We start from the raw sequence: 22,636 nt of genomic DNA, 5'->3' as shown, positions 1-22,636 counted from the left end.
AAATGGTCTTGTAGATTGACTCATCTTGACAATATCTTCCCTCCAGAGCTTGTAACTGGCTCTCGAAGGGTGTGTGAACCAGAAATGGACTTCATTGCCAAGGCTGTGCTGGTCGAAGAAGATGAAGAAGAGGTAGAGGAACCAGAGGAAACTTCAGCCTTGTCAGCTCCACCTTCATATACTATGATCACCACAAACTATGAAGAAACAGTAAAAACAGTAGAGGAACAATTCAAGCCTGAGGAAGAGAAGAGTGTCATCAGCCCCCTGGTGGAGGTTGAGGAGCAAGAGCAGGAACCAGAGTCAGAGTCTGAAGCAGAATTTGAGGAGCAGCCTTCTGCTGAATCTGAGGAATTTCACTCTAATGTCGAGCAGGTGCCCAGAAATGTTGTACCGATCTCAGATGATGAAGTTGAGGAAGACCTACCGAAGATCCCAGGTGATGAGAACACAAATGTAATGTGAAGAAGTGCAGAATGTTTTTAATGTTTGGATGTCATTGACATGTTTCTTGTGCTGTGTGTTTCAGAGTCGCACGTGAAGACGTCAGAATATGATCGGAAGACTGCAGAAGATGAATCTGAATGTGGCAGACCACTGAATGGTACCGGTCATGAGATAATTGGAGGTACCAGACTTTCAAGCTGTTCCAAACACACACAAAACATCTAATTAGAGGTCTTTGCAAATCACCTCTTTGCTATGAGACGCATGACAAATGAAAACAAGATGTTCTGAAATCAATTCAAAATAACAGGCTTGTTTGATGTTCTCTGATTGGATGGAATCATAGTCTGAAGTTTTAAAAAAATGTCGCCGTTCATTATACACTATGCAATATTCTGTGAAATCTGTCAGCTCTTGCTGCCCAAATTCTGCAGACTGCAGCTGACTTTTGGATTTTCCAGACTGCTGATCAGGGTGAAAGTTGTGTAGTGTATTCCAGACTTTAAGGCACAATGTGTAATATATTTAGATTAAATAAAACAAAACAAAAACACTATATGTATATATATATATATATATATATATATATATATATATATATATATATATATATACATATATATATATATGTTGACTTGTGTACTTACATTATCCCAGACATTTCCAACAGTGTTTAAATCGTCAATTTTAACAGTGTTTTTGATGTCAAGTTCAGTTGATGTTACATGTGCGTTTCCCCTCGATTTCCAGATGTTCTGTAGAAACCATGGAATCACCAAAGACACTTTATTATGTTTTTATTAGACGGGTGAGCAACTGTTTAGATACATTTATCAAAAGACATTCATTGTTCATTGTTATACAGCTCAACATGGCTAGTCTTATTGTTTAAATTGCTTGTTTTCTAGATCTACCTTGAGAAGCATGTTTTTACCATGCATCAGTGATAATTTGGTCAAGTGTCTATCATAGCATAATCTGAGAGAGCTAAATAAATTCCAAAATGTATTGCATGCCATTTACCAACAGTCATTTAATCATCCAGCTTTTATTAATATGATATTCTAATATCAATCTAGATTACTACAGTGCAACAAGTCTCTCATATAGCAGCCACCGAGCGAACGAATAGAGTAACGTTACAACATAACTTTCAACACACTCAAATGTATTTAGTATAGTTCTGTCAATCAATTCAAAAAATTCTGATTAATAATGATTATTAATCCAAAAAACATGTTACATTTTAAGTTTTTATATGTTCTTAATATTTTATTATGTAATAATTCCAAATTAATGTAGAAACATAAACATAAAGACAGTATATTTTTAATTAATTTGTTGTAATGGCATCTTTTTATGAATGAAGGCTAGTATCACTGATACTAATACTGCTACTGATCTCTATGAAATAGTCCCCCCCCCCCCAATTTTAAATATTAATTATATTATATTAATTATATATGCCATTTAACATTACAGTGTAATTGAAAGCTATAAAAAAATTTAAACATTTATTAGGCTTAAAAATAGAACAACTTTTTATTTAAGTGAATTTAAAGCTGGCGTCCGTAACTTCTTTCGAATTACAAAAATGATATAATGAGAATGTACAACATGAATCCATGAATTTTCCAAACCGTGTTTTTTTTCTGTCTTACCCTGAATCATGATGGTACACTTATAATAAGTGTTTATATTGGGACTATTTCAGCCCGATCTGGTAGGAACCGCTGTTGAGGAGCACAGTTCCTGCATGACTCGCCATAGACATGTTCTTCCCAAGCAGCAACCTCCCCCAGTTTCTCTTGAAGCCAATATGGAAGTAACTTAAACTGCTATTCATCGACTGGCCACTAGGGACAGGCTCCAGAAGGGAGCAGAATCTCATTGAACCCCATGTTAAAATGTCCAACTTTACAGCAGAAAAAAAACGTTTACAGCCTGGTAAAAAATGTGCTTTTGGTCTATACGGCTGATTTTGCCCTTCATGACAACTGCGAGGGGGAGTTTTTTAGAACATTATATACATTTACATTATATAAAGCCTTAAAGTTCTGCATAAATAAGGGCGTGGCCATTTTGAGTGACAGGTGGATAGCTGTTTGTCTGCTGTCTGTTAGTCATCACGTCACCTCAGCTCCAGCCATGTCCCGCCTTTTTTGCCCATTGTCAGTTTTCCAGGAGTGATGCGTGGTGACGCGCTGCCAGGATGGCAATAAATGTCATATTTGCCAACGTCCTTCCTGTATAAGAGGAAATATAGGCTACAGAAATTGAATACAGTTATCAAACCGTCTGCACTGCATAAATTGTGAATTAAAAATAGATTATTCCTTATTCAAGCTACAAAAGTTTAACCATGTAAAACATCAGCCCACATACGTAACAATAAGAGTGGAAGCGGCCGACATCGAAACTAGTGTGTGTCACAGGTTTCTCTCATTAGCATTCACTCAATAACCTCGTTCAAATTTAATACATTCGCTCATCCATGAAGATGATTTCTGCCAGAGTCCGTCGGATTCCTTTCCATCGGCTGTGGAGGTGAAGATGAAAACTCCCATGATTCCACACTCATTAGCGCGTCATCAAGCTACACTTTTGTTTTGAATAATCAACCTCTTGCCGCAAAACTTACATATTGTGCCTTGGTTATCTAGTTTTGTTGTCTATTGCGGGAAAAATACATGAATGATGAGTTTTACACCTTGTTTTGTTTTTAAGTAGAGGATGTTAATGTATCTGAGCACAGCACACCTGAGCGGTTCTGTTACACGGTTAATCGCGAAGAGGAAGAAATAGATGAAATCCAAACCGAGCTGGTGACTGAGAATGGCGACGTACGTACCACATGACTCATAATCAATCTTAATGTGATAAAACATTTCAGCAGTACCTAAAACATGTTTTTCCTTCTTACTCTAGTCGTCTCCAGAAAGACTTCTGCGTGTGAGAGCGTTGTATGACTACCAAGCAGGTTAGTGTTGCTTGCTTTAGCAGCAGTGTTGTGCAATGTGTGGTTTGAGGTGTTCTCTGAATGTTCCCTGTTCTCCACAGAGGATGACACTGAGCTCTCTTTTGAACCTGGTGACATCATCAGTGATGTGGAAACAATCGACAAAGCGTGGTGGAGGGGCTCCAGCAAAGATGGACGGCAGGGTCTCTTTCCTGCCAACTTTGTAGAAACTATCTAAAGACTTTTCCTTTAAAGACGGTTCCTCTTCCCCCTTTTCTTTTTACCAGTTCTCAGGGACTAAGAACCGCAAAACCCAGTCTATGGAGATGTACCATGTGCTCTGAGATTAAGAGTCACAGGAAAAGGGTTTGGAAGGGAAGCGCTCACAGGCGGAACTCGGCAGACGATTCCTTGCGTTCCAAAACAAGCAGCCAAAGTCGACTAATGAGGTTTTAATGATCATCAACTGCAAGATGGAGGAGGATTCTCACATGATGTGAGCTGAGAGACTGATTCAGTACAATTTTTGTTACAATTGTAGACAAATATCATTTTATTATTTACACATTACATCATTTATTATTTTACATACAGCTGTTACTGTTATCATTACTAAATGATACCAAAGGTGGTGGAGGTATCAACTGGAGAACAGATTTCAGTTTCTCTTCTGGCCTTTACACATACATCCAGTTTACAGTCACATTACAGTTGGCCCTGCGTATAGAAACTTGATTTTTTTTAGAACTAGTACTGTCATAGTACCAGTATAAGATGTGTTGATGATAATCTAGGTTATATAGTTGTAACATGCCATGTTTTTTTCAAAGCAGAGATGTGTTTACAGCATTCTAAATGGTGTCATACCTGCGAAGGTGTGCAGACGATACAAAAGCCGTCATTGCCGAGTCCAAATGTTTTGATCATAGCAGACACCTGAGAAGTTGGTATTCAGACTAGCCAAACAGAGGGAATGAACCACAACTGGCGGATCAAAACCCTGCTCTCCCAACATCGTGCCTTTAGAGAAAGGCACTTCTCCTGAAATTATTGAAGTTGTTTTAGTATATTTGAAACCCCTCAATATTATGAAAGCCAATGCAAAATTTGTAATGATTTTCTCTTATAAGCAGTTACAATATAACAGAATGTGACAGCCATTGCATTCGTTTAAATGCCCTGAACCTTCTGTCAAAAAGAAATTCTTCCATACACACTACCGTTGAAAACTTTAGGGTTGGTAAGATTTAAAAGAAAATGTTCGCATGTTCACCAAGGCTGCATTTATTTGATAACAAATATGGTAAAAACTAATATTGTGAAATATTATTAGATTTGAAAGTAACTTTTCTAATGAAATATATGTATGTATGATGGCAAAGATGAATTTTAAGCATCATTACTCACATGATCTTTCAGAAATCATTCTGGTATGATGATTTGGTGCTCATTTTACTTGTAATACTAATTAATGTTGAAAACAACTGTGCTGCTTAATTATTATTATTATTTTTTGGTGGTGGAAACCGCAATATTTTCTTTCAGGATTCTTTTCAGGAACAGCAAAAGAATCATTCAAAAGAACAGCATTTATATTAAATATAAATCTTTTATAAAATTATAATTTTTTTACTGTCACTGGATTAATTGAATGCATCCTTGCTGAATAAAAGTATTAATATCCTTACTTACCCTAAACTTTTGAAGGGTAGTGTACAAGACAATGTTCACTGTTGTGTAAATACTATCGAATACACAGTTTTTCTATGTAATTTATTTATCTTTGACCATGAACATAGATATATTACCTCCCAGAGAGACTTTGTCTAACCCATTTAACTTGTGTAACCAGATTTCACCAATAGGTATATTTTCAACTAACAGAGTTCTGCTGTATTAAAGCAGAAGATCATACAATACAAGAATCGCACCAACACATTTAATGTACTCTATGCTCTCTGTTAGTCATTTCTTGTTGTAATAAATGAATAGGTTTCTGTTTTATTCACATTCTGCAATAATGCTTTAATGTTTTTTTCTTTCTTTCTTTTTTTCCTGCACAGCCAGTACACTGCCTTCATACTGTTTTGATTATCATAATCATCAAGAAACCATATTCAACATGTAATGCATGAGATCAAATTAAAGGGATTGACTTTACTGGGTCATAATGAGTTTACTCTTTTGAACATTTAGTCTAGTAAAATCAGCACTGAGAGAATTACACATACATATACACTGACACACACACACACACACACAAAACTGCTGTTTGCTTTTAATTTAGGTCTTTTTTTCATACAATAAATTGTTTTTGTACATGAATCTATTAGTGATTTGTCCAAAGACATGCAGACAACTTGCTGAAATGACACTTACCTCCAAGTTAACATTCAACGTTCTCTAAGGATAGTTAGAGCTTTACTCGTCTGATACAATGTCAATATAATTTTATTTATAACAAAAATTAATATGGTAAAATACAACTTTAATAAAAGCACAAAATGAAAATTACAAAACTTTAAAAATAACAAATAGTATTTGAATGAATTTACAGTTTTAAATACACATCAGTGGCCCTTTGAGAACTGTTAATTTTGTAGCATCATCGTTACGAGAACAACTTTTCTCTACTACTTCTGCATTTAAGAGGAAAAGTTAGTCTGATTTTTCTACACTTCCAACTTTATGAAATTTTTAATACACTATTACTTTAATCATAAAGAGTCTCCATCTGAATTTTTTTCTGCAGATGCACACACACACACACACACACACACACACACACACACACACACACACACACACACACACACACACACACACACACACACACACACACACACACACACACACACACACACACACAAATTAAGCCTTATTTTCAAGATTTATGCATTTTCGATTAATAGTAATATTACATCAAATTGAATAATCCTTACATATTATAAAACAAAGCATTAAAAAAAGAGTTTAATAAAACATTTTGTAAAAATCTTAATGGAACAAGAGAATTGACCATTTAGTTTATAGGATTCCTATTGATAAATAACATTTAAAAAAATAATAGTTAAAGGGTAAGTTCATCCAAAAATTCTTATTCTGTTATTAATTCCTTCCCCTCAGGTCGTTCCAAACCTGTAAGACCTTCGTTCATCTTTAGAACACAAATTAAGATATTTTTGATGAAATCGAGAGCTCTCTGACCTCGCCACAGTTATATAATGAACAATTTCAAGTTCCAGAAAACTAGTAAAGACATTCTTAAAATAATTTAACCTTAATTTTATGAAGCAGCGAGAATAATTTTTGTGCGCAAAAAATAAACAAAAATGACGACTTTATTCTGCAATTTCTTCTAGCCTGTGCCAGTCTCGTAAGCTGTTGACGTAGTGTGAACGAGTGCAGACGATTCAAACTATGTCTTTACTAGCTTTCTGGACCTTGGAATGTGTTCATTAAATAGCTGTCTATGGAGGGGTCAGAGAGCGCTCAGATTTCATCCAAAACATCTTTATTTGTGTTCTGAAGGTGAACGAAGGTCTTACGGGGTGAGGAATTTTAAGATTTATACAAATGTTTTATTAAGCTCTTAATTTATAATATGTAAGGTTTATTCAAAAATAAATTTTAATAATAACTGAAATGCACAAATCTTGAAAAAAATGCTTACATTTTTCTTTAATGTATGTTCTGGAATACAGAAAAGTTATTAGCCTGTTTGTTTAATAGTGTATAAAATATGTTTATGGCAAGATGGACTGCAACTTCACTCCTGAGGTTTTACTGAAATCACAATAATTGTTATCCAACTAGACTTTCATTATTGTAAATACTGCTAATATAATAGTCTTCAAGCTAATACACAGTTTATCTGATCTGGAAGATGTGCTATGACACTGAAACACTCAGCCGTTAGAAGCACATGAAGTGCTCGACAAAACTGACCTGCAAGCCAACAAGGAAAAGGGATATCTTAAAATAATTAATGTACCGTTTATGTAAACGAAATCTAGAATACACGATTAACTTTAAGCTGTCGTAGCTTTGCATAGTAGTGCCTTTGCAACCTATCTCAATCAGACAGGCCGTTACTGCAATGGCTCAAAACAAAGCACCATTAAAAAAGAAAAAACCCAAGACATTCCACCTATCAGCCATATTCCGTTGCTCCCGCTGAATACTGGTTAATGTGCATTCTGAATGTTTTAAAACTTGTGGGGTTCACATTTGCGGAGCGTGATAAGGTATGTACAGTAATCCTGAGGTCATCACAGTCACAGGTATTAAATGGAGTCAGATTATATATATCCCATCATTATAAACCTGAATACAGAGTCTTGAGATGTCTGGATCTTTTGCATACATATTGAAGCCATGCAAAGAAAATGTTAAGAACCGTAACAGACAGTAGCAGATATTATACACAAATTCGATGTTAAAGATGCACTCAGTCATTTTTTACTCAGTTAGGTGTCACAAAAAGAAATGATAGTACTGTTGAAAAATATGCATCAAATCATGTACACTCACATGAGATAAAGACTCTCATAATATTCGCCTAGTAAAAGCTGATTTATTTTCTATGGAGTGTGTCACATGTGTTCAGACCACATGACCAGCAATACTACAGTGCTCACTTTAACTCTGTAACCCTCCTGTTATTTATTACTCATTCTGAAAAAAAGCTAATATTTATTTGTGATTCTGCATCCAAGCCACAAGATGTCAGTATGTGTAAAAGCGACCATTTTGCATTTAGAACAACCAAAATGATTGAGTGCACCTTGAAAGAAAATCAATTATTGGTAACATGATGTGCTTAAGATACAGTGGTACATGTTAACAAAGTCAAATTCATCAGCATTAAAAGTATAGTTCACCCAAAATTGAAAAATCGGTCATAAATCACCTGTACGACTTTCTTATGTAGAACATATTTGAAGAATGTTGGTGACCAAACAGCTTTGGTTACCATTGACTTCCATTGCATGGAAGAAAACAATGAGACATTTCTCAAAATATCAGAATATGTTCCACAGAGGAAACAAACAGGTTAATATTAGGTTTATTAATACTGTGTTTCAATAAAACTTGTTGATCTCACACTACCATTCAAATGTGTGGTCAGTAAGATTTCTTTTGAAAGAAATGAATACTTATTCTGCTTTAAACTGATCAAAAGTGACAGCAAAGACTTTACGTTACATAAGATTTCTGTTCTTTGGGACTTTCAGTTCAGCAAATTATCCAGATTTTTTTTTATCTATAAAAATATTAAAAATTATTTAACATTGATGATAATTCTTAAGCAGCAAATCATCAATTAGAATGATTTCTGAAGTGACACTCAGCTTTGCCATCACAGAAATAAATTACATAATTACATATTTTGATAAATATATTTGATCAAATGAATGTGGCCTTGAATAAGAGACTTCTTTTCAAATTATTCTTGTTTGCTTTTAAAAGATCTCACAACTCCAACATTTTGGATGGTAGTGTATAGCATCATAGCCTTTATGAATACTTGAGACAGACTTGAGACTAACAGCACCTTCTAAATTATACATCTAAAATTATAAAATCAGTTTTCAGCTCTTACAACACCAGGACAACTGCTTCAATCCAGTCTAAAACCACTGTATCAAGAACCTCTCACATAAAAACGCCACACTCTCCAAAGATCCAAACTAATGGCCATTTCATGCGGAGACGATGTGTAATGCTATATATTATAATGTATTATATATTTAATAATATTCAGTTCCCATTGTGGAAGCTTCTTTAAAAGGCAAAAGAAAAGGTTTGCATGTTGCTCTCCCTGTTATTATGTAAAAGATTGCAATGACAGATGTTGAGCAAACATGACCTCAGGAGGTATTCCAGTTTTTTTCCAGGGGGACACAGGAAGCTGTGATAGTAACCAGAGGAAGTGTGACAGCTACACCTGACTCTGCAGCCAGTTCCTGGGGTCTAGCTTGGCTCTCAGGTTCCTCAGGCTGCGGCGAGCGCTGGACGGTCTAGAGAAGCCCAGGTCCGACTCCTGACTGTTGCTGCCCTCACTGGAGCTGTTGCTGGAAGTGGAACTGGAGCAGGACAGAGCAGTCTGAGCGGGGCGAGGGGACACAGAGCCGGCGGCGGGCGGCTGACAGGCGCACCGGAAGCCGCCGTAGCCCCGACCGCGCAAAGTGGAGAGCTTGGCGTCCAGGGAGAGTGTACGGGGGCGAAAGTGGCCCGAGGAGGAAGAGGTGTCGGGGGACCATGCCTGGCGGAAGCAGGGGCTGACGCTGGCGGGACTGTCGCTGTCTGAGGTCAGACTGGCGTTGGACGAGAGAAGGCCGGGTGAGCGGTGGCAGCGTGGGCTGCGGGGCTGGCGGCTGTGCAGGCGAGGGCTGGGCGAGTGGGGCGGCAGGTGCTGACGGTTGAGGGGGGTTCTCGGGGGATCTTCAAACAAGGACATCCAGTGAGGTGGAGATTGGAGCTGGGTCCTCAGCTCAAACTCTTCAATACGACGCGCCAGGATGTCAGTGACTGTTCCAATGTCGTCAGAGGTGTCAATAACTGTAACGGAAGAGAAACGGAAGGCACAATGAAAACCTGTTTCTAAAAAAAATGCAGAAATTGATGTGTCATGAACTGGCTTGTTTTATTTTTTATAGTGCTGTCTGAGGTTTGGTTTTTACATTCAAAAACATCATAACTAATAAGTAATAGGCTATTTTCTAAACTGGTTTTGAGGCTCTCTCCTGAACGCTGGGTTTTGGTGGGCGTGACGCACTGGAGACTTACAAGTTAAACGCCCACGGGTAGGATTGGATAAGAGTTCATGGGAGGCATTGTTTTGAAAAACGTCCGGGAATATTCTCTGAGGCCCAGTCTCAAAAACATATTTATCAAACAAGCACAATGATTATGAACACAATGAATCGGGCGGGATATACCCACCGATTGGTAGATCGGTAGAAGTACGAACCACACATACACACACACGCTCTTCAAACATCAAGTCAAGAGAGTAAATAATGGAGAACAAGAAATTAATGTTGTTACACTATTTAAGATTCACCGGCCTGCCGACATGCTTACGTTTTGTAAACCACATAGCCCCGTACACATAATCAATACGATCTGTAACAATGCAATAGCTACTATTGCATATAAAAAAATATTGGTTTACTCACATAAGTGTGCTGCACCATTTCTGTCAGATCCAATATAGAAGGCACAGTATTGTGTTTTAATCTCAATATGTCGGCAAATCCAGTGTCAACCTGTGTCTTGTTCACAAACAGCAATCTACACTGATGTTATCAAGTTATATTTTTACTCATTTAATTTTAACATTCTATATACCCTCTTGGAACTGCTCCATTTATTATTGTTATATTTTTTACTTTTTAGAATAATATCATTGAAATATAAAATTTACCTGCATTTAAATAAAGCAATCTACAAAAGTTAGAACCATATTTAAAAAATAAATAAAAGTTGTTGGTAATGGGGTGACAAAAAACTTTGGGATGACATGGGACAGTAGCGTCTTATGTGGGTAGAAGGTGAGGTCAGGTAACTTGTCATCACAGTTACTTCACCTGTCATTGTAATAGGAGGAGAGCAGAGCTCGGATCTCAGCAGAGACAGCGTTATCCTGCAGCAAAAGCCCCTCACCGGATGCAGGGGCCACTGAGGAGGGCGAGGGGGGGCAAAATGCACCAGGGTTGTGGGGAGGGCACGGGGAATGAGTGTTTGTATGGCAACCAAATTATGGGACAGTGGTTGGCGATTGAATGGAATGGATGTTTGGATTACAAAGTAAAGGCATGAAACCAAGAAATATACAAGATTTCATTAAAGGGAAAGGGAAAGTGGAGGGGGGGAAACAGACAAGAAAACATCAGCAAAGAGATAGACATAAAAACCACAGAGAAAATAAGACAGAGAAAGAGAGAGAGAAAAGACTGTCAGTTTGTCAGAAACAGCAGATTTTTCATTTAGCAGTTAAAAGGAGATACATTGATTATGAGAGAGACTCAGATCTGACAGGAAACTAAGACATCCATCAATCCACTCATCGTTAGACTCATATCTGTGTTATTCATGACAGGAAACCCTGCTTGTGTATGATTTCTCATTTCATTTGTCTAGTCTCATGGCTCTTTCATGCTGCTGGTCTTTATTTTGTGACAAAGTAGGACTAAACTAGACTCCTCCAGCCTCTGTAAATGTGTTTAAAAGGCATCTGAACGCACTCACCCATCTCATGGTACAGGGAGCCCTGCTTCGGCGTGACTATGGCAGGCTTGCGTGGTGAAGGCAGCTCGATCTTCATCAGGTCGTCACAGCAATGCCTCCACTGGCCTGTGGAGGGCGCAAGCGGCTTAGTCAAACCTTTTTGGTAAGCGCTTGGAATAACTTATTACAGACTTCCATGAACGATGACGCAATGCGAAAGAATGCCAAACAGATGGAGCGCAATAGAAGAGAATCTCAATAAAGACTAAAATATTTTTTAAAAAATTGTTGTTGAACAATAAATGTTAATTTTAAACCTACAAGTAAATATATTTTACTGATAACAGTAACTATAACTGAATATTGGGCTAATACAATAGCCTAATAAAGGCTAATTGTGCTTTGTTTTTATTTATTTTCTTTTGAACTTATTTATTTTTAACTATTTTTAGATTGTAATGTAACAATGTTATAATGTAATGTAATTTGACCCTTTTTTGCACATATTCAGCACAGACTACATGGTTAATATCCACTATATTTGTTTTCATAGCCTTCAATATAAACATTTTGTGTGGGACAACATTGGGTAGGATCACAGGATGTGAAATAAGTTAAATAATGATATTATATATATATATATATATATATATATATATATATATATATATATATATATATATATATATATATATATATATATATATATATATACTGTATATTGCCATTCAGCCAAAAAATACTGAGATATGATTTTTTTTTTTTTTGTCCATATTGCCCAGCTCTAATAAAAGCAAGAGTTTATTTTTAGTCGCTAGCAGCACAATGTTCATCTCTTGCGGCTTATGGTTTTAGAATAAACTGGTCGCTTCATGTACTCACTCATATCATAGAACTGTTGCCAGAATGCCTCCATCCAGTGCTGTGTGTCCTCTCTGCTGTCCGCTGCTAGTGTGTGTGTCACCTCCTCTCCTCCATACTGGTTAGTGATACAGATATTCTGTGCCTTGCTGTGAGGGTCCTTCTCGGCAGCTCTTATTCTTGTCTCCTAAAATAGAGTCATAAAAACCACACGTTATATAAACTATAAATTATATAATGTATATAATAAACAGTATTTGTTGAAAAATTTGGGGTCAGCAAGATTTTTTCCTTCCTTGCTGAATAAAAGTATTAATTTCTCTCAAATAATAATAAAACCATTCTTATCTCAAACTTTTGAATGGTAGCATATATTTTTGTATATGTTGTATATAACAATAATATCTGATAGTTGTGAAAGCAAATTGACGAAATTACGATATACCGTATATAACATTGATATAAGTGATCACCCGGATTTAGATCTACCTATATTGTATTTAAATAAAGCATTCACTGGCGAATTTGCTTCATTTTTCCCCGGCGTTGAAATCAGGAACATAAATATTAGGAAACATGATTTCTAGCTGCATGTCAATATCAATGGATTATTGAATCTTTGATAAGTTGTAAGGAACACTATATGGAGTCCAAACTTTAGTTTAAATTGATAATCATTTGTTTTACTCGCAATTTCCCCAATTCAAACCAGTCATAGAGCAGCTCTTTTGAATAAGCAGTCTGATTTATTTTATTTAGTGATTGATTAGTTTTTCAAACAGTTTTTCTTTTAAAACATTAGTAACTATGCTATTATGCATAACGTTTTAGTTTGAAGTCAGATGATATAATCCAACTGTAGAAAAAGCTCATGTTTTGCAGTACTTAGAAGTCATTTGAATTTAAACCAGTAGTTGGCAGCAGAGCACAAGTAAAGCGTCTGGCGAGCGCAGCAGTCACCTGAGAGCTGAGGAATGTGCAGTCTCACAGTGAAGCTCTCAGATGTTAAAACAAGCTCTTTGTGCTCATGACACACAGCTCTCTAGGGGCACTGAAAGATACAGACCCAGTGCACGCCAAACAAAAAGTCTTTTCATGTCTACTGACAATGAAAGAAACATCTTTAAAAAAACAGAGAATCCATTTGAAAGAATTCTTTCATGAAAATCACAATGGAGAAACATCTCATGATATTTCTAAAAGCAGAACAATGACCCTGATATCATGCATAAACGAGCATGCTTAAAATTCCCAGAGTGACTGATGTGGCTTACTTTGTTAATACCAATAGTTAAGACGGGCTCCACACTGGCCTCCATGTCCTCTTTTTGATGATAACAGAAGAGATGTGTTCCTTTTAAGACGCCATAGACATTTGTCCAGCCTTGTGGCTCACCTCCAAGCTTGAAAAAGGAAGGAGAACATTAGCAAATGAAAACTGTGGGAAAAAATTATATTCTGAGTGTGTTTCCTACACACCTTTACTCTTAGACAGCCACTCATCATCTGTTGTGTCATACAGTGAGGTTGAGCCGCCAGACGACAACATACACTGCCATACAGAGGAAGCCAGTACGAACACTCCTCTAAAGAGAGACAGACAAAATGAGAAGGTAATGACACGGAGGGAATGGTAAAAGAATATATGTGATCCAAAAAAATGTGTGATCCAAAATTAGAAACTGTGTTTTGAAACCCAGTAAACAAGCTATTTAAATGACATCATGTTTTTCACCCTATAGTTTTAGTACATATTTTACAGCAAACTAAACTATCGTCTGCGAGAGCGAGCAGCACACACTCAGGCTGTAAGACTGTCTGCAGTAACTCCTCAGGCATAAAGACAGCTATAAGAGCCTCTCTTATTGGCCCTTCACACACCACGACTGGCCATCTAGAGAAGTTTATGAGCATGACCCCCACCCAACACAATAAATCTGACAGACGTCGACAAAACACACACACACACACACACACACACACACACACACACACACTCTTCTGCAGACCTGTCTGTGATTGATTACCAGCAATGTGAGGAAAACTATCATGACATAAAACAAATATGCTGTAAATAAAATCCCAGCAGCACTTGATGACTGAACTTAGATGTTACAATATCTTTATCAGATTAAAAAAAATCTTATTTAATCACTTTCCTCGAAAATCTAAATGAAGTAAAACATCAATTTCTAATATCAAATTACATATTATAATATCAAAAGTAAAAAATAAAGATAAAATACTCTAATGTTGTGTCTGAAAGTAATTTGATGTTTTTTTTCTTCCAAAATAAACATGTTTCTGGCTAAAAACAGGTAGAAAGAGATGGCAGCTCACCGTTTCCTGTGATGGTGAGGTCATGTGTGCGGAAGCTGTCCTGGACGTGAGACAGATTGAGGTTTGTGTGAGCCAAAAGATGATATTTGGGCCCCCTGTAAAAACAAATAAAATAGGGAATATGCAAACATATTTAAACTATCAAATAAAAATTCAATTTAATTACTTAACTGATAAGCAACGAATTAATCAAAATAATTGTGAATAAATAAATTACATTTATCAGCTGAAAAGTTATTTTCACATTTTGAATAATATTTCACAATATTACTCTTTTTATTGTATTTTTAATCAGATGAATGCAGCCTTGGAGAGTATAAGAGACATTCAGAAACATTAAAAAATTTACCTGACCCCAAACTATTGAACGGTATTGTCTTATCATCAAGTCTATCACTGATCTACATTCCACAGCAATCCTTTATGCGTTTTGTTTCAAGTTCAGTATCAGCTTGTGTGTGCGCGTGTTTTTCGACACACTTACGGTACAGAGGGCACAGGCAGCAGGATTGTCGCTCCTCCACCATTGCTGGTGGGACTGCAGGCTCCAGGCTCCAAGCCCGCCTTCATTTTCTTTCCCGCTGACCTGCCTAGAGACGAGCTCAGCTTGCTGGCCAGCTTCCGTGGTGTGCTGCCTGCTGAGTAGTCCTCCTCTGAACAACAGCTATACAGCTCCACGCGCAGCTCGAACCCTGGGCCGGCCTCATTACTGAACACAGGAAACACAGCATTAATGAAGCACTTCATATTACTACACACATTTGATATCAATAGAGTGCAAATGCACATTTACATATAAAGAAAAATACATTACCGTTCAAAAAAGTTTAAAAAATAAATTAATTAACACTTTTATTTAGCAAGGACATGTTAAATTGTCCCCAAGTGACAGTAAAGACATTTATAATGTATATTTAAATTAAATGCTGTTCTTTTGAATCTTCTATTCATCAAAAAAAGCCTGATAAAATAGGCTCACACGTCAAGCAAGTATGCCGTTTTTTATTTTAACTGTTGTGTGAGGTGATGAATGTTTACATGTGAATAAAAGCAAGAGTTTAATTTGTTCATCATATAAGGGGATTGTGACTCTTCAAAAAATTTGGAATAAATTGCATCATTCATATGGATTAGTTTTACAATCTCTTTATAAACTTATTGAAGTGTCAAAGAGGTAGTTGCGTAGCTGTGTATTGAAGGACAGAACTCTCTGAGTTTATTAAAAATATCTTCATTCAAGTCTTACGGATTTTGAATGACATTAGGGTGAGTAAATTATGACAGAATTTAACTTTTTGGTTAAACTAATCTTTTTTTCCCCCACACTTAAAACTACCCACACCACCAAACCTGTTCCTAACCGTACACAAATCCCACCTCAATAGCAGCAAATGTGTTTTGCAATACAACAAGAACACAATAAGTACATTGTAAGTACGTTTTTATGCAAGTACATAGTAGTTACAGACACGTAAGATAAAGTGTAACCAAGTGCTTTATTTATCTATGTGCAGAGTTTATACTATAAACATTAAAAGGTTGCACAAAGGTTAAACACTATATGGGTGCAATAAATGTCCAGTTGAACAGATAAAACAACAAAAAATGCACACTCACAAGACAATTGTGTTGTCAAAGCAGATGTCTGTGAGTGTCCGGTCCACCATCACCATGTCAGTGTCAAAGATCTCACCACCCAACTGCAGCAGGCAGAACACAGCACACCGATGCAGCTCTGAAGAAACAAACAAAGACTTTTATTGACCGTCATGATTTATACGTAGCATTCACACCTGTTGTAATGTTTCCCCGATGTAGCAGCAGGTTTGGCACAATGCCTGTAAAATCCCCCAAAGCAGCTCTGCGCATTCAGAAAACATTTACTCCTGCACCTGTGTGTGTGTGTGTGTGTGTGTGTGTGTGTGTGTGTGTGTGTGTGTGTGTGTGTGTGTGTGTGTGTGTGTGTGTGTGTGTGTGTGTGTGTGGCTGTTTCCAGCTTAGAGAAACATTAGTATCCATGTAATTTGTTTCCCCTGTACAAACTGTAGAACATAAATAACTGGAGCACAACCAGTCCTAAACGTTCTTACCCTAATCATTTTGATGGCTATTAAAATATATGTTCCTATTAAGAGGATAAAGCACATATAACATCTTTCCCATGGGAGAATAACACGTGCATTTGGGTTCCTGTGTCACATTCATCAACATAATGTCACCTCTGTCAGCTGCTCTAAGCACCTTAGGCGAAACTACATTAGTCACTGTTGTCTAGAAAAAGCTTTCCAATGGCGGTAATAATATTCTGTTTACCCAGAGGGCTTTGCTGGGTCTGAACGCTTCATAAATAAATGTGTTTTTCGTTATCATGGTAATGCATATACTGAATGCACAATGCATTTGAGCAGTATTTCCCATTGTGTGTGACTGTGTGTGTGTGTGTGTGTGTGTGTGTGTGATATTCAAAAGGATTACTAAGCAACATGCAGTGTTATTTAACCTGCATATCAAAGTCAAGCCGAAAAACAGATGTTACCTCCTTTATTCTTAAAATACTCTGTGTCTTTCCACATTAGAGGTATCCGGAGATCTGCAACACAGAGGAGTCAAGAGGTCAGAGAGAAACACACAAGGTTATAACACACACACTCGGTATCACTCACAGCCAGGAGCAAAAATTGCTGGCTGTCACTCTGTGTCAGTCAACAGAAAAATACATTCAAAACACATATCTGGTATTTTATGCCATGCTGCCATTATCATACTGGCTCACCCACCACATCAAGACCACATTCAATCAATTCAATCAAGCTTGTTAATAACAACAGAACTTCAAGTCTTTAATTGGAAGAGGCTGTAAGGGACCAATTAATTGGGTACTACTGACTGCAGATGATGGACAGCACAAAACAGAGGCTGGATGTAGGAATATTAGATTGTGTATGCGTGGGATGAACAGTCTGAAAGCATTTGTGATGGAATAAAAGGCACATTAACAGGAATATGCAACTCAGAAAGTGAAGCAGATTTCTGCTAAACAGGAATGCTCATCATCAGTCAAATTCAGCAAATGCCCCACCCTTTGTGTGTTCGTTTCATCTAATTTCATAATGCATTTAGCGACCAGTAAAACCAGTGTGTGTGACTACATATGAGAGTGGTTTTACATTAGTGTGCATGTGACTGTGAAGTGAGGGTACAAGGTCCTCTATAACCCTCTTCATAATGACGTCATAATTACAGCATTAACTGAGTATCACCACTACAGACCTCTCACTGTGGATCTCAAACACAAATTGCTGTCAAGGAGTTTGAACTGGGAGTTAATAGCACTGGGGGTTAAGAGGGGGGGTGGTCTCTCTAAAAGATCCAGACAGCGAGGAGGGGAGGACGACTCGTAAAAGAAGCCCCACAGCAGACTGAGACACAGGCGCTGATATATAAAACAGCAGGGGTGTGATTTAGTGCTCAGACACCCGTATAAACAGACTGCTTTGCATGATTTACACACAATACACAGATTAAAAAAACAGAGAATGTTATATACACTACCGGTCAGTTTGGGGTTGATGTTTTCTATTTTAATATGTTTTAAAATGTGATTTGTTCCTGTGATGGCAAAGCTGAATTGTTTGCCATCACAGGATCTCCAGTCTTCGTTCTTCACTGTCACATGATCCTTCAGAAATCACTCTAATATGATGATTTGCTGCTCAAGAAAGATTTATTATTATTATCAATGTTGAAAACTGTGTTGCCTAATATTTTTGTGGAAACGGTCATATTTGATTTTCAGGATTCATTTGATGAATAGAGAGAAAAAAATAAAAATAAAAATTTATTTGAAATTCAAATCATTTGTAACATTATAAATGCCTTTACTGTCTTTTTGATCTACTGTGGCACTTTTGATGTGTCGTTGATGAATAAAAGTATTCATTTCTTTAAAAAAATCGTACACTACCCCAATCTTTTAAACAGTAGTGTATATATTTTTCATAATGTAAATTTAAGTAATCACGGTGGCCTGATTTCTGTTCTGCAAACATACCTGAAATGGCAACTTTGCCTTTACATGGGGATCGGTCATCCATTGGACCTGCATCAGAAGACCTGAACACAAACACTCATTAAGACGACAAACCACAATGTGTAAAGTGCTTCAAGCCAGTTATAATTAAAGCTAAAGTGTGTGTCGCCAAATGGTACCAACTGTAAAAATACTGACCATTTCCTGAGCACTTCCCTTGTCTGCTGTTGGCCAGTTCATACTATCGATTGAGGTTACTAATTCAAGTTACATAAACATAAACATACATAAACTGGGATATTTTTAGAATTATTATTCTTTTTTAAACATTACACACTTTAGCTTTACCACATTTTCTAAGCAGAGCTTTATTTTTGTGTATATGTGGTGTGTCTGTGAACTTTACATGACGCACTGGCATCCTGTCGTCATTATCTATGTGGGCTGCATCTTAACATTGATTGGTTTGTTAGCAGACGTGCGTCTGACGTCAGTGTGTTGTCAGTTCAGCGGGTAACTTTGACAAGAATGAATAAACAGACACATATCGTTGCCAATACTGTTAATATTATGGCATTACTATCTGCAGCACCAACTATAGGGCCTACACGAGGCAAATTCACCAAATGAACATCGTTGTGCAAACATTATATCGGCGCCAACAGGAAAGGAGGAGAAGAGTAGGCTACTTTTTTAGGCAAACAATGTATTTTTGTTTTATAATTATGTTTAAATATTATAATGTTATTTTTAAATTTCATCTAGGCTATATTGATTATGAAACGCGCACAGATGTGCAATATATGTCAAAGACATCGGGTCAGAAATGATTTTGACCACTTCATTAAGTTTATATATAAATAATCAATATATAATCAATATATATATACACACACACTGTAAACAATTATTTAGAAAAAAGTTACCTGGTTGCCTTAAAATTTTGAGTTCATTGAAATAAAAATTTTGAGTTAATACAATGGCAATTTTTTTGAGATTCGACAACCTTTATTAAAATATTATTAAAAGATTTTGTAAGCATATTGGGTAATTGTGTGTTTTATTTCTGATTATGTAGTGAAACATGCCAAATAATGCTATTTTCATTATTTATCAAAAAATTTTATGTGGATCAGATACAAAAATATTTTGAGTTTCTATTTATTAAACTAATTTCCTTCATTGTATCAACTCAAATTTTTAATTTCAATAAACTCAAAATTAAGGCAACCAGGTTACTTACTTTTTTAAGTTAAACCAACCAATTTTTTTACAGTATATATAAAGCTTGAAAATAAATAGTCAAGCAAAGCACGCTGTTCACGTGAGCTGACTGAGCGGTTCTGTTTAATACGCTGCGCACTCCATCACTGCATGTGCTGTTAGATTAATCTGTGTTTTTTCACTAATGCTACACCAGAACTTCCTGTAAATGGTCTGAAAGTCCGAACTATACAGAAAATGATTTCACACAAGAAACGAACCGAACCTTTGTTCAGTTTGGTCCGGACCGAGACTACCTCTTTTTGTCTGACCAAATTTCGTCTGTTTGGTCCGGACCGTGGTCCGAGGGAGGTTTCACACGTGTAATTTTGGTTCGTACCAAACTGAAAAGTCTGAAAATCCGGACCAAACAAGGTAGGTGTGAAAGCACCCTAAGTCAATACATTCAGCTATGTTTAGTAAGACAGCATATAAGTATGTGATTTGTGTATGTTGAAGTACTTGTCAATAGACGGTCAAAGTGTAGTTATCATCAGCGATGCATATTTTGACAAAACTTCATATTTGCTGGTGCTGACAGTATGAATAGAAATGCTTCACCCCAAGAAACTGGCCAATTATCTGATTTACCTTTTACAAAGCACCACAAACGTCAAAGCCACCCGACAATGTCACATCTAATTTAGTTTAACCAATGTCACTTTTTTGTTGTTATATCCGTAAATAGAGAAAAGTTGGTCAGGATACTTTGAAGCATGTGGGAGTACCATAGGTTATTTGTCACAATGAACAAGAAAGGTTGATATGGAGCATGCTAAATCTCAAACATCCGGGGAATTGCATGTTAAAAAAAAAAACAAAAAAAAAAAAACACGCAGAGCAGAGGAGCTTCTGCTTGCAAAAAGAGAACTCGATAAAACTCGTAATAAAACGAGAACCGGGACTGGTTTGGCTTTTCAGAAATGGTGAGCACGATGGATTTGAAATGTTATAACGCGTTTTTATTACTCAACAGAGTAAGGTATTTTATTGAACAGATAAACTGCCATATGTAGCTCTCTCACAGAGATCCTTGTGAAACAAGAGAAGTGACACTTTATGGGTTGTTGTATAGCTCTGTGCTGGAATGTATTTTTAAGTAAGTACTGTGTCTAGAAATGTGTATAGCTACAGTAATGGCTTCAGCGGGTTATCTTGAGATCATTTCCATCTAAACTGGTTGTTTTCAACTGCCGGAGGGCCAAAATCTACATAGACACAAACCGAAGTACGTTCATCATAAGTGAGCTCTGACCTGCGTGCGATCCGCTGCATGACCTGTGCCTCCTTCATACGCTGCAGCTCTGACATGTAGGCCATGATGCGGGCGTTGCAGGTGAGGAGGCTCTTGGAGGCCTCCAGCGCTTGGTCCCTCTGAGAACATGCGGCCAGCAGCTTACATGCACCCTCACGCATCCGGATCTCATAGTCGATCTTCTTCTGGATGTCACTGTCCTGGAAAAAAACAAAGGGCTAATGTAAGGTTTACAGCCGCCTGGATGTACAAACAACGCTGTTCATCTTTTGACCATGCACACTATGAAAATTTAACAAATTGGTACTTTGTCATGAAGTTTCATGATCTGACCATTAAAAATGACTTGCATCTGTGTAACTTAATGTTTTTCAGTAAGATTTAACAATGTTGACAAATAAAACCAGTTCTTTTAGATGATACCACATGAAAATTTAGGGAGACAAGAACATCTCTGGGGCCTTGAGATGATTTATGAGGAGTCAAACAAGCACCATTACGCCAAGTCTTCAAAAGGAAAGACATATCAGGAAAACATAACCATACATAAACATAAACATGCCATTGTCTTTTTTCTCTGCTTCACTAAACTGATAAATACTTAAAATACTATATCATACACTCATAGGCCATACAGTAAATGATCTCTATTAAGCCATAATGTCTAAATGCACTGCAAGAGGTAACACTCCTGTCACATGACCTCTGTAGTAGACTGCTCCAACTCGCTGTGTGTCTCAATGCAGTGAAGTATGAAATTAAATATTGGGGTTAACAAGCTGGAAGAGATGCTCTGGCCTCTTGACTTCAGTTTACCCCCAAACAACCAGACACCAGGACACTAAATCATTTACACATGAACAGAGAGTGGCAAACTGTCTGGATATGGTGCCATATCTAGAGATGGGGCAGGGCATTTTAAGGCTTCCAGTTTCTCTGGGGAAGATGTGAGTGAACCGAGGCCGGATTATGCAGGGCAGGAATAAATGAAAGGGTAGTGATGAAGGAAGGGGGGTGGGGGGCTTAGGGAAGAAAGGAGAGGATTTCCAGTTGGCAAATATAACCTACTGACATTTAAATTAACTCTTGGATGGGATTTAGCATTAAATGTGGAAATGAGAAAGTGAGAACAAAACTTAAGAGAGATAAAAAAAAGTCAATTTTAAGTTAACCCTTATAACCATTCTCTATATTCTGACAAAGGATAAAGGCAAAAGACAAGATAAGCAATGAAAATGCTTTGTTG

At 37.0% G+C, this 22,636-nt stretch overlaps 2 protein-coding genes across 6 annotated transcripts in view; one reads left to right on the top strand and one right to left on the bottom strand.

Moving 5' to 3' along the window:
- The window catches only part of si:dkey-40c11.2 (drebrin-like protein A), a 42,637-nt gene extending 37,071 nt beyond the window's left edge, over positions 1-5,566 (top strand). Inside the window, exons 12-16 of one of the 2 annotated variants that reach the window (XM_067438305.1) lie at positions 47-439; positions 530-628; positions 3,178-3,290; positions 3,376-3,427; positions 3,508-5,566. In XM_067438305.1, the coding sequence (XP_067294406.1) occupies positions 47-439; positions 530-628; positions 3,178-3,290; positions 3,376-3,427; positions 3,508-3,644 (794 nt within the window). In that variant the 3' untranslated portion in view covers positions 3,645-5,566. Of the gene's footprint in view, positions 1-46; positions 440-529; positions 629-3,174; positions 3,291-3,375; positions 3,428-3,507 lie in introns of both variants that reach the window. The other variant, XM_067438304.1, reaches the window with a different exon arrangement.
- Positions 5,567-8,875: 3,309 nt separating this feature from the next.
- The window catches only part of rtkna (rhotekin a), an 82,355-nt gene continuing 68,594 nt past the window's right edge, over positions 8,876-22,636 (bottom strand). For 3 of the 4 annotated variants that reach the window (XM_067438300.1, XM_067438301.1, XM_067438302.1), the window contains exons 2-12: positions 21,391-21,590; positions 18,894-18,955; positions 17,379-17,432; positions 16,460-16,577; positions 15,327-15,551; positions 14,843-14,937; positions 13,982-14,088; positions 13,777-13,905; positions 12,524-12,689; positions 11,663-11,767; positions 8,876-9,970 (exon numbers count right to left, since the gene is read on the bottom strand). In XM_067438300.1, coding sequence (XP_067294401.1) covers positions 9,351-9,970; positions 11,663-11,767; positions 12,524-12,689; positions 13,777-13,905; positions 13,982-14,088; positions 14,843-14,937; positions 15,327-15,551; positions 16,460-16,577; positions 17,379-17,432; positions 18,894-18,955; positions 21,391-21,590 — 1,881 coding nt within the window. In that variant the 3' untranslated portion in view covers positions 8,876-9,350. Of the gene's footprint in view, positions 9,971-11,001; positions 11,093-11,662; positions 11,768-12,523; positions 12,690-13,776; positions 13,906-13,981; positions 14,089-14,842; positions 14,938-15,326; positions 15,552-16,459; positions 16,578-17,378; positions 17,433-18,893; positions 18,956-21,390; positions 21,591-22,636 lie in introns of all 4 variants that reach the window. The other variant, XM_067438303.1, reaches the window with a different exon arrangement.

This window comes from Pseudorasbora parva, chromosome 3, assembly GCF_024679245.1.
Source record: "Pseudorasbora parva isolate DD20220531a chromosome 3, ASM2467924v1, whole genome shotgun sequence".
Classification (NCBI taxonomy): Eukaryota; Metazoa; Chordata; class Actinopteri; order Cypriniformes; family Gobionidae; genus Pseudorasbora; species Pseudorasbora parva.
The sequence above is the reverse complement of the archived record's forward strand: the minus strand, read 5'-3'. Positions and strand labels throughout refer to the sequence as shown.